The sequence below is a fragment of the Odocoileus virginianus genome, chromosome 11 (assembly GCF_023699985.2).
Source record: "Odocoileus virginianus isolate 20LAN1187 ecotype Illinois chromosome 11, Ovbor_1.2, whole genome shotgun sequence".
Lineage (NCBI taxonomy): Eukaryota > Metazoa > Chordata > Mammalia > Artiodactyla > Cervidae > Odocoileus > Odocoileus virginianus.
The window spans coordinates 46,512,532-46,526,876 of record NC_069684.1 but is presented as its reverse complement, the minus strand read 5'-3'; the positions used below and the strand labels follow the sequence as shown (position 1 = coordinate 46,526,876).

Here is a 14,345-nt window from a genome sequence, read left to right as displayed (position 1 = left end):
AATTTTAAGGAGTTCTAAGCAAATAGCTGGAGAAACAGATAAGATAAATCTAAAATGGAAGAAGAGGTGGCTGATTCCAGCTGAAAATACCAAGTTGAGGATGAAAGCATTTGGGTAGAAGTAGCCTCCTGGCCGGAAAGCAAAGAGCATAAACGAATACTGCCACCAAAGTGCTGGAAAGGCCAACAGAGGCTGCAGCGGGTCGGTTTAACTGAAGGCGGTTTCCACCTCCTCCATTAGCTCGGCCCCAATTGGAAGCGCAGTGCGCGGCGCCGCGCTCCCGGCCCGCCGCTCAGGCGGGGCGGGGCGGGGCGGGGCGAGCGCGGGCGCTCCACCGGCGCAGAGGCGGGGCGGCTATATTACGTGCGCGGTGCCGCCCCTGCGAGAGGACGTTGCGTGCTCGCTCGCGCCAGGCGAGTCTCCGCGTCTCCCTCGCGAACTCGGTGAAAGGAATTGGCGCCGTTCGACACCAGGCGGATCCGCTCTGCAGCACGAACCCACCTCCAGCCGCAGCCGCAGCCGCCGCCCGGGCCAAGGAGCAGCCGCAGCCGCCGCCAGTGGCCGAGTGAGCGGAGCCGAGTTTGAGCCAGCGCCTAGCGGTGAATCGGGGCCTCACCATGAGTTCCTCGCCTGTTAATGTGAAAAAGCTGAAGGTGTCGGAGCTGAAGGAGGAGCTCAAGAAGCGGCGCCTGTCCGACAAGGGCCTCAAGGCCGAGCTCATGGAGCGTCTCCAGGCCGCGCTAGACGACGAGGAGGCCGGGGGCCGCCCCGCCATGGAGCCCGGGAACGGCAGCCTAGACCTGGGCGGGGATTCCGCTGGGCGCTCGGGAGCAGGCCTCGAGCAGGAGGCCGCGGCCGGCGGCGACGACGACGAGGAGGAAGAGGAGGAGGAGGAGGAAGGGATCGCCGCCTTGGATGGGGACCAGATGGAGCTCGGGGAGGAGAACGGCGCGGCGGGGGCGGCCGACTCGGGCCCGATGGAGGAGGAAGAGGCCGCCTCGGAGGACGAGAACGGCGACGACCAGGGCTTCCAGGAAGGGGAGGATGAGCTCGGAGAAGAGGAGGAAGGCGCGGGCGACGAGAACGGGCACGGGGAGCAGCAGCCTCAACCGCCGGCGGCGCCGCAGCAACAACCCCAGCAGCAGCGCGGGGCCGCCAAGGAGGCCGCGGGGAAGAGCAGCGGCCCCACGTCGCTATTCGCGGTGACGGTGGCGCCGCCCGGGGCGAGGCAGGGCCAGCAGCAGGCGGGAGGTAAGAAGAAGGCGGAAGGCGGCGGAGGCGGCGGTCGCCCCGGGGCTCCGGCGGCGGGTGAGTGCTGCGTGGTTGGTTGCGCGCGGCGGGAGGCCCGCGCGGGGTGGGGACCGTGCCCAGGCCTGCCGGAGCCCCGCAGGGGGGGAGGGAGGACACCCGCCGCGGGAGGGAGCACCCCTGGGGGCTGGGAACTGCTGGAGGGGGGCGGGCGGGGCGCGGGGAATCCCGGATTAGGCGTGAGGCCTCGGCTTGGTGTGTGACGGCGGTGGCGGCGCCTCCATTATGTGGCTGGAGAGCCGGGGTGGGGAGGGGGGAGGCTGCAGCTGCCGCTGGAGGGGGAGGAGCCGCGGAGGCGCCGTCGCGCTGCGTGCGCGCGGTGCGGGCACATGTCTCGGGGGGAGGGGAGGCCCGGGGCCCCGGCGGCGCGCCGTGGCGGCTCCGGGCCGCGGTATTGTGCAAGGCGCGCCGGGCTCGGCGTTACGTCACTTCCGGCGGGCGGGGCGGGGCCGGGCGGGGCCCGCGGCGAGCAGTACAATGCGGCCGCGGGGAGCGCGGGCCCGGGTCGGGGGGAGGGGAGTGCGGGCGGGGCGCTTCTGCCCCTCCCCCTTTCCTGAACTCTCTCTGGGGTACACGTGGGCGACGGGCCTGGGCCGCGCTCAATTTTCATTAGTTTTCTGGAATATTCGAGTGGACTGGCAAAATTAGCAATGTCCTTAGACTGCGTCACGGACTCCAAGCCGATTCCAAGCAGATTGTTGTTTGAATTCGCAAGTGAGTCATTGATTGAAATCACGACAATGTACAAGTGGAGCTTTAGGGAACCTCCAACAAGAAAGGGATTTTCTGTTTGTTGTGGCGGCGTGCCGTGGTATCTTACACAGCGGTGTCGTGTGTGTTGTAGGAGACGGCAAAACAGAACAGAAAGGCGGAGATAAAAAGAGAGGTGTTAAAAGACCTCGAGAAGATCATGGCCGTGGCTATTTTGAGTACATTGAAGAGAACAAGTATAGCAGGTAGAGGATGCTAACCTAGTTTTGTCACATGTTCATTGTTCTTTGGTGGGGAAAGTTGTATCAGGAGACAATTCTGTCTTTTCAGAGCCAAATCTCCTCAGCCACCTGTTGAAGAAGAAGATGAACACTTCGACGACACAGTGGTTTGTCTTGATACTTGTAAGTGAAGCTGTTTACCTGTTTCCTCCCTCAGTTATCAAATGTGATTTCTGGTTACAAGATGTTAGACAACTTAATGTGTGTAAACGGTTCTTTTAAAATTAGAAAGATGGTGGCTTTTATTCAGATTCTGGTCACTTAATTTAGTCCAGCAGTTGTATTGATAGTTTTAGAGGCTCTAACAATTTGATTACTTTTTGGTATGATTTTAAAATTTTCGTTTGTAGGAATGTGAAATGAATGTCAATATTTGACTGTCTAGCTAATAGAAACTTGTAAGACTGACTATAATTTGTCCCTATAGGGTCTACAATAAAAGTAATGTCATTTTTTTTTGGTGGAATTATATTAAGTGAGCTACTTGGGCTAGTTAAGTATTTATTAATGACTTTCCCATTAGCACATCACGATATTCCCTATTCTAAAAGATTGTAATATTACTTTCTCAATAACTGCTCTTTTGTTCTCAATTCCAGTTCAGTAGCTGCTGCTTTAACCTAAGTTGGTTTCTTCCAAAGACCTGGGGCAGCAGCAGTGGGCTATCACTGGGCCACTAGCTTTCTTCAGCAGCGAATGGTATCAATGACAGCGCTGTAAATACTGCTACTTTACCCAGTTGGGTTGCAATTGAGTATGAGGAAGTATTGCAAACCTCTAAATGGGCCTTGGCAGTCAGATTCCTAATTTTTCTCACATACATACAAAATCATTGGTTTAGTATTTTGATCAGAGAGTAGAATTTTGTGATAAACCGAAAAAAGGGTAGAAATAATTGCTTAGAGGTAAGGTGTCATCCTGTCTTGTAGCTCTAAGGAGTTGAATCTTAGATTCTCCTGTTTTGGAATACCTATTTTATTTAGATGTGTATGGTAGTGTAAATGTAAGTCTTGACTTTTTATTACATACCGTTTACATATAGTCAACGTAGTGGAGTCTTTTTTTTTTTTTTAAGAACTGCGTATGGAAGAGTAGTTGAATGTTTTATGTTTAGTTTTAAAGTTTAGTTGCTTAAAATTGGCGAGATACGAAGCAATGGTTTAGGAAGATAATGCTGTTATAAGACTTTGTAGCTCATCGAGGGATACCAGTTTAAGTGCATTATTGGGCTCAAGTATAATCTATTGAACATTTCTATGAGAAATGTAAAGAGCAAAGCTTATGTAAGGAATTCCAGACTGTAGGTATAATTTCATCTCACCAGTAAAACTTAAGAAAGTAGCTTTCTTAATTTAGTGTTGCCTCCACTAAGAACTCAGAAGGTGCATGCTAATGAGCCAGTGACCCAAAGCTAGCTAGGTTAAAGTCGTTTTGGATTTGGATTACTCCAAAGTGTGTAATCCCCCATTCGTATTAACAGGCAAATCTGGGGAAAGGGGACCTAAAATGCTGTGGTAGTAACAGCATTGATGACCAGGTTTGTATTGTATAGACTGAGATTGTCTTAAGTTTTAGCAAAGAATTTAAGATCTAGAACCCCTGTAAAGTGAGGATCAACAGCTCATACTCTTTAAAATACTTGGTCATGGCCTCGCTTCAGTTTTATTGTGGCACTGGTAAATTCTACCTGGTCTGGCATGCTTCACTTTGATTTCCTGCTATCCTCTACTGCTTGCCTCTAAATCAAGGTAAAGAGCAGAGCAGGTATGTATAAATGTCACATTGTCTTGATTATTTTATATACTTAAAATGCTCATAAACTAAACCTTGATATTTGTTAGCTGCATAGGTAGTGTACACTTCAGTTCATAATTTGGCAAGAATGACTTGGTGGGAGTGGGGTTTAAACTGAAACTTAGAATAGCATCTGCAAAAATGTATGCAGCATTCAGAAATATGTGAAAATTTAATAATAGCTTTGTCTACATAGCAGATGTTGATAGTGGATATCAAAAGAAATAATAACGGTATTTGATATAATTGCAGATAATTGTGATCTACATTTTAAAATATCAAGAGATCGCCTCAGTGCTTCTTCCCTTACCATGGAGAGTTTTGCTTTTCTGTGGGCTGGAGGAAGGGCATCTTATGGTGTGTCAAAAGGCAAAGTCTGTTTTGAGATGAAGGTAAAAGTAGTTTTGTGATGTTCTTTTTTTCTTATGCTTTGTGAGGTTTTTGCTTGTTACTAGATATCAGTGGAACTTGTATTTTTTTTTCAAATTTTTGTGGGTTACAAGAGGGACTATGTTTTATAGTAGTTGAAGATGTTTATTATATTAGAAGTTGCCATGTAGATAGAGCCAGCATAATTTTTACTTAGGGTGTTCATTTTTTATCAGGCACTTGAAAGACCTGCCAAAGGTTTGGAAAAAAATTTGGTTAGGCTCCTGCTTTTATTTTGAGAAATACTTGTCAAAGAATAAACTTAAGTTGGTTTTGAGTATGAGAATATATAATTTCAACATTTTCTTTTAAATGTGAATCAACCAAGTACATGTTCAGTTTCAAGTTATAAGCCCTTAAAATTTGAAGTTCTTGTAAATGTTGGGGGGAGTGTAAAGTAAAGTTGGTGTGTCTTTGTACTTAGTATCTGAAGAAGGATTATTAGCCCATTGCCCAAATGAAATAAAGCAGGGTTGATTGAGTGATTTATTTTCCTTGGTTTACAGTTTGTTTTTCTTTGACTTTCAGGTTACAGAGAAGATCCCAGTGAGGCATTTATATACAAAAGATATTGATATACATGAAGTTCGGATTGGGTGGTCACTAACCACAAGTGGAATGTTGCTTGGTAAAGTTTCCATTTGAGTATCTTGGTACTCTTGAGTGTTTAGGGTTTGATTTCAGTAGTTAGAAGGCATTCTAAACTTTTTGCCTATTTTTTAGAGATGAATAACAGTAACATGAGCCACAGGTTAAATTTTAGCTTTTCTTTATAGTTACTTGGTTTATGGCTGATGGTTCAAATAGAATGTTATCATGTCATGCAATTTGTCAACTAGTTAAATAACCACCTAGCTCTTCTTATATATAGTATAAAGTCAGTATAGTGTATTCTTGAACCCCACATCTTGAAAAAATAATGGGTCAGTGTATTGTTTCAGAGACTTGATTTAATGAAAGTTAATCACTTTCTTAGGTGAAGAAGAATTTTCTTATGGGTATTCTCTAAAAGGAATAAAAACATGCAACTGTGAGACTGAGGATTACGGAGAGAAGTTCGACGAAAACGACGTGATTACGTGTTTCGCTGTGAGTCTTAGCTAAGTTTCTATGTGAATGGCAAGTCATTAGATAAGATTATTTCAGTTATATCGGACTTTTCATTTACTTATTGATTTTGACTGAAAACTTAATGTGAAGTTGGTCTGAAAATCTAGTCTTTTTGGGTAGTATTAATTTCTGTTTGTGGACATAGGTGTTGTAGTTGTTCACACCAAGCTATTTTAACATATAACCTAAATATCCACAAGATAAGCTTTACTCCTAGGTGGTTTGTTTTTTTTTTAAGAAGTGTTACAAGAAGCAGATTAAAATCCATTCATTTTTCTCTGCAATTAACAGAACTTTGAAAGTGATGAAGTAGAACTGGCTTATGCAAAGAATGGACAAGATCTTGGCATTGCCTTCAAAATCAGTAAGGAGGTTCTTGCTGGACGACCACTCTTCCCGCATGTTCTGTGCCACAACTGTGCAGTTGAATTTAATTTTGGTCAGAAGGAAAAGCCATATTTTCCAATACCTGAAGACTATACTTTTATCCAGAATGTCCCCTTGGAGGATCGAGTTAGAGGACCAAAGGGGCCTGAAGAGAAGAAAGATTGTGAAGTAAGTCACTGGAAAAAAAAATTTTTTGAACCTTGGCTAAAGTTCTGTTTAATTTACTGCTGTACTTGTTCTCATTAAAAGGCTGTGAAAATTCAAATGTGTGAACTGGGCTTTTGTGTATTAAAAAATATTTAAAGAATTCTTTGCATTGTAGGTGGTTATGATGATTGGCTTGCCAGGAGCTGGAAAAACTACCTGGGTTACTAAACATGCAGCAGAAAATCCTGGTAAATACAACATTCTTGGAACAAACACCATAATGGATAAAATGATGGTAAGTAAAATGGGCTTGATTTCAGCATTTTAAAAAGACTAGAAGGTATTTATTCTAGGTAATCTTGTTTTTATTCATTTTGTTTAGTATTTTAGAGGTTTTGAGTTTGGGCAGTTAAATGGTTTTGTAAGTAGGTGCTTTACCTGTAAGGGTAAAAGTGCTTTCCTTCCAGTGACTAAACTCCATTTTCTGTAGAAGTTTTAACTCAGTTATCCAGTTTAGATAAACATGAGTTGATTGGCATTGGGTGGAGTTATAGGATAAAATGTCCTTTCTTACAGCATTGAGGAACGGCAATGTTTAAATTTTTTTTAATTTTAAAAAAAGGTGGCAGGTTTTAAGAAGCAAATGGCAGATACTGGAAAGCTGAACACGCTGTTGCAGAGAGCTCCACAATGTCTTGGAAAGTTTATTGAGATTGCTGCCCGTAAGAAGCGAAATTTCATTTTGGATCAGGTAAGCTGTAACTTTGAAGTTGAAAAAACTGATAATTGTAGAATTACTGTTTGGGGTTATAAACTTTTTTTTTTTCTTTTTCTGAAAGACAAATGTGTCTGCTGCTGCCCAGAGGAGAAAAATGTGCCTCTTTGCAGGCTTCCAACGAAAAGCTGTTGTAGTTTGCCCAAAAGATGAAGACTATAAGCAGAGAACACAGAAGAAGGCGGAAGTAGAGGGGAAAGACCTACCAGAACATGCAGTTCTCAAAATGAAAGGCATGGTGTTCTGTTACGTTATATAGCCTGTGATTTGTGTCTTAATATCAGTAATAGCTGTTTAACTGTAAATGAACGTTTTTATTTAACTTGTGTTTGTAAGAAAATGTGATTAAAATATGACTAGGTATTGTGTGTTTTGCAAGAATTACAGCTGATTGAGAATTGTAGGCTTTAGGGTTGTGAATGTGTATGTAGTGGGTTTGTAGGTTAATATGCTTTTATGTTTTGCAGGAAACTTTACTCTGCCAGAAGTAGCTGAGTGCTTTGATGAAATAACCTATGTTGAACTTCAGAAGGAAGAAGCCCAGAAACTTTTGGAGCAATATAAGGAAGAAAGCAAAAAGGCTCTTCCACCGGAAAAGAAACAGAACACAGGCTCAAAGAAGAGCAATAAAAATAAGAGTGGCAAGAACCAGTTTAACAGAGGCGGTGGGCATAGAGGACGTGGTGGATTCAATATGCGTGGTGGAAATTTCAGAGGAGGAGGCAAGTTAATTTAGAGTTACTATTTGGTCCAAGGTTGAAACAAATGGTAAACTTCTAGTTTGGGTCTATATATTACTTAGCTGAATTTAACATAGGAAGCTTTTGATCTGCATTATCTTAGCTGTCTTAGTAAGCATATCTAGGCTGTGTTGAACGGTTAAACATTTTTCTCCTAAGATGAAGGAATGGTCCGAAAGAACCCTAAGTCTCATGTAAAGAAAGTAACACTATTAAATGAAATGTTTCTTGTTTTTTAGCTCCTGGGAATCGTGGTGGATATAATAGGAGGGGCAACATGCCACAGAGAGGAGGTGGTGGTGGTGGAAGTGGTGGAATTGGCTATCCGTATCCTCGTGGCCCTGTCTTTCCCAGCCGAGGCGGGTATTCGAACAGAGGGAACTACAACAGAGGTGGAATGCCTAACAGAGGGAACTACAACCAGGTGATCACTGAAGACCTCTGCAGACAGATTCTCCATGTAACTTAGTGTGAGAGGTTACATAGGGTGGGCAGCTTCACTGAAGAGTTAAGAACACAGTGTATATGCATAATTATGATAAAATGTGTAAAATTCATTAATGTTAATTTTTAGGTGCGTTAACTCTTAATAGGAGCAAGTCAGGTGTGATGTCTCCTAGTGAATAAGTTTTAATCACCTGAAAGGAAACCCAGCAGAGTGTTCAGGTTAATGGCTGACTGCCCATCCATCCATTTCTGCAGCTATGTCCCCTCTTTGCCCCCTGCCCCTTAGATAATCCTAACTAACAGCTTGTGTTCTGAGTTCTTTAAAGATTTTTTTCTTTTTTGTAGAACTTCAGAGGACGAGGAAACAATCGTGGCTACAAAAATCAATCTCAGGGCTACAACCAGTGGCAGCAGGGTGTAAGTAATTCCTTACATGTTTTTATGTGCATTTAATTGTATTTAAGAATCAATCTTGAAAAAAGATCTTGTCCAGGGATTGAAGTGTTTATAAATAAGTATTACAGGGCAAGCTGTGAGTTGTATTGCAGTTGTAGCTATATACTATCTTTTGAAGGTGAGATAGGTTGGAGTTTGCTGTAACTTAATATTTTTTAATAAAGTAATATTTAATTCATACTTTTTTTTTTAACTGATAGCTTTAATTGTATAAACTAACCGAAGTCATAATGTGTTTTTTTTGTAATGTGTATTGATAATGGGATGTTAATACTAACTAAATCTGGCTTGATAAATCAGAGGAATGACAGGTATAAATTTGTTTCCAGCAATTACTCTGAATTAGATTGTCATTTCCTAAAAGCAATTTGAGTGGCTTATTGATGTTTTTTCTTTAAAAAAAAAATTTTCTCTTACAGCAATTCTGGGGTCAGAAGCCATGGAGTCAGCATTATCACCAAGGATATTATTGAATACCCAAATAAAACGAACTGATACATATTTCTCCAAAACCTTCACAAGAAGTCGACTGTTTTCTTTAGTAGGCTAACTTTTTAAACATTCCACAAGAGGAAGTGCCTGCGGGTTCCTTTTTTAGAAGCTTTGTGGGTTGATTTTTTTTTTTCTTTTCTTTTTTGTACATTTTTAATTGCAGTTTTAAAGTGAATCGTAAGAGAACCTCAGCATTGTGCACGATAAGAGAATGTGTCAGTATTTCAGGGTTCTACATTTTATCTGTAAAATGTGACTTTTTTTTTATCACAACAAAAGTAAAATGTTGCTTTGTACCTGGTGTCTTTTATTAAGAATTTACTCCCCCCCATTTCTCACAGAGATAACAGTCGGGAGTCATTGTCACAATATAATAGAAATGTTAGCAACCAGATTCATGTAAGGACTTAGTGGTCCTCATGAATTGCATAAGACTCTGTACTGCTCGTATTACACTCCATCCTCTCTGTAGTTTGCTGAGTAGTGGAGGGGTAAGCTAAATAGTAGTTTTTGACAGTAACTGGGAAGGTTCTTTCTTTTTAAGTAACAATGGAATTGGCATATTTGGGAATGAAGATAAAATTTGAAACTAAGATAGAGAAGATGGAGTGTATGTAGAAGGGCTGTTAAAAAATGTAAAACTTGGTTGCATTATTTGTGGAGGCTCAAACTTGTGAAGGTTTAAGTACCATAATTTTTCCATTTGTTCTGCATTTTGATTCTGAAAAGAAAGCTGGCTTTGCCCATTTCTTATTAAAAAAACTTGTTGTAAATCCAGTTGTCTAATGGGATCTATATGAAGTTAGCTATGTCTGTATGCCCTTCTCCCACAAAATACTGTATAACTAGTGTGCTTGTAGTAGTTAACTCCACCATCTTTGTAAGCTAATGAAATTGTGAGTCACCCATTTATATCTTAATTTTTAATCATGTCAGTTCTTGAATGGGTATCTCCTTAGCCTGCTGATTTCTTTTTCTTTCTAAAGAAAGTGGGTGGAGAAATTAATTTAGACGTTTGTTTGCAATAAAAAGAATTCATTTTACTCTTGTTTTGGGATTCTCGCCATCAAGGTTCAAAATCCCTTTATGAAACTCCCAAGAGGAGAAAATTTAAGTGTGTGCTTTCTGGACAGCTTATTCTTTACTCTGCACTTGGAACATTTAGGTTTTAAAAACTTAAATGTATATTGACAATTGACTTAAAATTACGAAGTTGAACTCTTCCCTTCCCCTCCCCCCAGATGACTTTAAACATTTAATGAGGGGAAAAGGTACTGGCTGGGAGAAGTTAACACTCAGTTTACCATCTTTACAAAATGCTAATGGCTGTCCTCAACTGATAATTATATATACATCTATATAATACATGAAACTCTGGGAACAGATGCTTTTAGAAGCCATCATGCAAGCCAGTCAATACTACACAACACTGCTAACTTAACTGTAGTTATGTGATAAACATTAGATCCCCTAATTGTAATTTTATTGGGTTTGCACAGAACACTTAATCTTGTAAAGGACCCTCACTTACGGTGAGGAATCAGGAGTCAAACTGTAGAACTAAAACTTGACATGAGCTTAGTGTTTCGTTGGTGTTACAGGTTTCCTCTGGTAAGTACAGGTTGGTTTAATTTTCTGCCTGCCTAGATTTTTGTTTTAGCCATTTTAAGTCAGATTTTTAACTAGAAATTTTTCTTGCTGAAAGATGAGCTGGAGTTGAGTTTCAGATGATGGTGTAGTTTCTGTTGAGAGTGTTTTGGTTATAACACACTTACCATAGGAATACTTACCAGTATAAGATAGTGTCTCCAGGGTTTTTGTCTTTTTAGCAATTGCAACTATCTGCATGAGCCTACTTTTCAGGATGCATCAGTATTACTAGGATTGCATAGCCTTGTCCAGAGGGAAAAAGTAAGCTTTGTTGCTAATCAGTATTTAGGTGTCCTAAATGTTTTAAATACTATTGAAAAACCTTGGATATAGTTTCTAGTTCAAAATTGCGTATTTTGCTACTCTTAATCATTGCAATGGGAGAGTGATGGCCAGGGGACAATTCTGTAGGCTTGTTGCCTGTGTAGCACAGAAAATTTGGGGAAGAGAGATAAAAAATGTTGACAGAAAATGTTAGGTTTTAAGAAGCAGTTTCAAGGTCAGAATTACTGTTACTGTTAATGTCTATTTATATGAAATGAAACAAACCTAGAGAATATATAAGAAATTAAGAGGGAGTGCACCATATAGCAAGCAAGAGAAAAAGTTGATGCCAAGTTTGGTAGAACAAGAGCTATAAACAAAAAACTTGGTTTACTGTTCACCTCTCCCCTTGCCTACATCTCCTCTATGTCAAGCAAAACTGGATAAACATCTGAACACAGATGTCCCAGCTACACCTTAGAAAACTCACCTGTGAGACTGTTTAAGAGATGCTTTCACTAGAAACTTTTGCATATAGTTGATTATACCTACCATCCTGAGGCAAGAATTGGATTAGATTGGTTACTTGGTACAAAAACAGCATAAAGATAGAAATGATAAAAGTTAAAACTGAAACTGCAAAAAGTTATCTCTGTTGGTCATTTACATCTTGATGCTCATATCTGGCCTTGGGTGGAGAGCTCCAGCTCTGACTGAGGAGCCTGAGACTGACTTGTGGCCCTAATACACAGACAGCAAGGTGAGATCTTAGGATGAAGGCTGAGTCCAACCAGTTTAACATTGAAATGACAAGCTACATTAAATGTAGAAAAGAAGCTCTCGTTTGCCTTAGGAGCCTGTTGGAAAATAAGAAATATGAAACTAGTTTTAAACGCTAGCAACAGGTATTAAAGCTTGTTAAAAAACAATTTTTTTCAAGGAAAGATGACTCAGTATTTTTCAACTCGGGGAATTTACATTCATGGAAAGATTGTGTGCTGTATATGCCTCAGGTGTGGGAGTTGAATTGACATGATTTCCTATGAACATCATATATGAACAGGCTTTTTATCTTAGGATTGTTTTTATAACAGGTTCCATTGCACAAACAAAATATTTTGATAGTATTTAAGGCAGTGGTGCAGACACCTTTGACATAGGAAGAACTGATTGTAGATCTGGAAGTGTGTTTTTGATGTGTTTTGAAAGCCAAAACCAGGATAAATATGTTAAGGAGAAATTAAGGAAGGTGTAAACTTGTATTTTGGTAGTCTAAGTTGAAGTTTTTGGTATTAGATACACAAAACATTTTAGTTCTCATAATTCACATATAACTTAAACTGTCTCTAAAAAAAAGTGGAGCCTGTAGGACAGAAAAGTCATCTACTTTTCAACCCCCCAGAAGACTCATTTTGGAAGGAACCTTATTCTTCTAAAGCCATTTTTCTAAAATTCTTAAAGATGTTTGAATCTAAACTTGTTCATATTTCTGGGGCTCTGGAGCTCAACAATGGGTTTAGGTTTTAACATTTTAGTAATACTTAATGAAAGTACGGATGTATGATAATGACCTGGCAGTAAGTTGCAATGCTTAGTTTATGTATTGGAACTCTTGATTACACATGAATTTTAAAGGACCATTAGTGCTTTAAGAAGCTTAGCAGCTGCTTCAGATCTCTTAAAGGATTGGGATTTATTACTCACGTAAACTTCAGTCTCTTAAAATCAGTTGCCTTAAACTTAACTAGAAATAGTTGAGTGCAATATTTTTGTGATAGTGGAGAGCATTTTCCTTGGATGACTTTGAAATGTGACTTTGGCCATCAGTCCCCAACTCCTGTACTCAAACATGCAGGTGATAGTTGTGGCCAGTTCAGTGCCTAGAGTTTTACTTGTGTTCTAATGCCCAGTTTTTAACTTAGTACTATTAATCGTACTACACGTACATGACTATAAGACAGTAAAAATACATTGTTTACCTAACTACTGTTGAAGTGACATTTGTCATAAACTAGTCTTTATTAACCTTGATAATAAAATTAAATCCTTAAGAATTAATTTGGAAATGACCTACTGGACTGATAGAAGTAGTATGTGTCCTCGAGTGTGTTGCAATAGAAAAAATTAAAAACCATGACCTTAACATTAATTTTAAATTGTTAACTTATACATGTGAACAGCTAATAACCTAATTTTTAAATTCTGCTAATAAGGTATGGCATTTTATTTGGTGGTCACAGTAGTGACTTTCAAACATGGAGATAGCTGGAGCTCGGAAAATAGCTTTAGGTAGGAGAGTTATGGCTAACAAAGATAACACTAAGAGTAGTACATACACACACACACACACACACACATACATATACTTTTAACATTCTAGCCGATCAAAGATTCAGGTGATAGGTTAGTGTTGTTTGCCCAAGGAGTTTAGTCCATGAGGAATAGCAGACTGAAAATAGGTAGTGATATTACTCAAAAGGTTAACCCAGAGTACTCAAAAAAGGTAACACCTATACATTGTGTGATCAGGTTGAGAATGTGCTGTCCAAGTGAGAAGCTGAATAAGTACTGTTTGACATGTAGACAGTTGGTAATTTCCCTTGTGATTATGGATCCAATATTATGGGAGTAAATGTTGCAGGTAACTGTTAAACCAGGACATCTGTAATCTTTGGTTAGATGAGTTATTGGGAGAAGAACTTAATCATGTATTTAAGTAGTCAATTCTAATTACTTTAGGAATATTGTAACTTTTTTCTCTTTATGCCAGGAATCAACATAAACTTACATCTTGACAAGGAACAGGGGTTTTGCTTTTAAATACTGGGTTTGTTGGTATGAGAAACAGTTGAAAGTGATGGCGTAGTAACAGTCCAGGCGAATGGAGAAATGTCTTAGGGAAAGGCTCGGTTCCTTAAGTGTTTCAGTTAAAATCAGTGCTACATCAGTGGCACAGCAGTCACTGGTGCGGATGTGCAGTTCATCTTGGGTTTTGCACAAGTGGACGTTCTGTAGGGACAACAGGCTTGGAAAGCTAGCATCGAGTTTGGAACCTGTAAACACTAAACTGCTTGTTGCATGTTCTTCCTGCCAGTCCTCTAAGACTCCCATTAATTACATGATCTTATACGAAGTAAAATTAGTTTTGGCTAGTAAAATATTTTACATTTGCCAAGCACTTGAGAAGCATTGCCACAAATTAACATCAGCTGAAAAATCTTAAAAGTAAAAGCAATCAAGAACTTTGAGATAGGCACTGTAGACAGCTTGCACAGCATGAAATCTTCAGAAGTATTCAGGCATACATAGAATGAGAGCAGTTGAAGCTTACTTGAATGACAGGATAATCTTTTA

General features: G+C 40.6%; 1 protein-coding gene across 2 annotated transcripts; it reads left to right on the top strand.

Annotated features, from left to right (window-relative positions):
- The first annotated feature begins 393 nt into the window (after positions 1-393).
- Positions 394-10,120, top strand: HNRNPU (heterogeneous nuclear ribonucleoprotein U). Of its 2 annotated transcripts, none has more exons than XM_070474402.1 (14): positions 394-1,251; positions 2,153-2,264; positions 2,350-2,423; positions 4,347-4,486; positions 5,052-5,151; positions 5,500-5,612; positions 5,925-6,188; positions 6,343-6,462; positions 6,790-6,918; positions 7,007-7,175; positions 7,410-7,664; positions 7,922-8,106; positions 8,475-8,546; positions 9,005-10,120. In XM_070474402.1, the coding sequence occupies exons 1-14, from the start codon at positions 618-620 to the stop codon at positions 9,056-9,058; spliced, it is 2,421 nt and encodes an 806-aa protein (XP_070330503.1). In that variant the 5' UTR covers positions 394-617; the 3' UTR covers positions 9,059-10,120. The 2 variants fall into 2 exon arrangements, with proteins under 2 accessions (XP_070330503.1, XP_070330502.1); XM_070474401.1 differs by having other exon boundaries at positions 394-1,308.
- Positions 10,121-14,345: the final 4,225 nt, after the last annotated feature.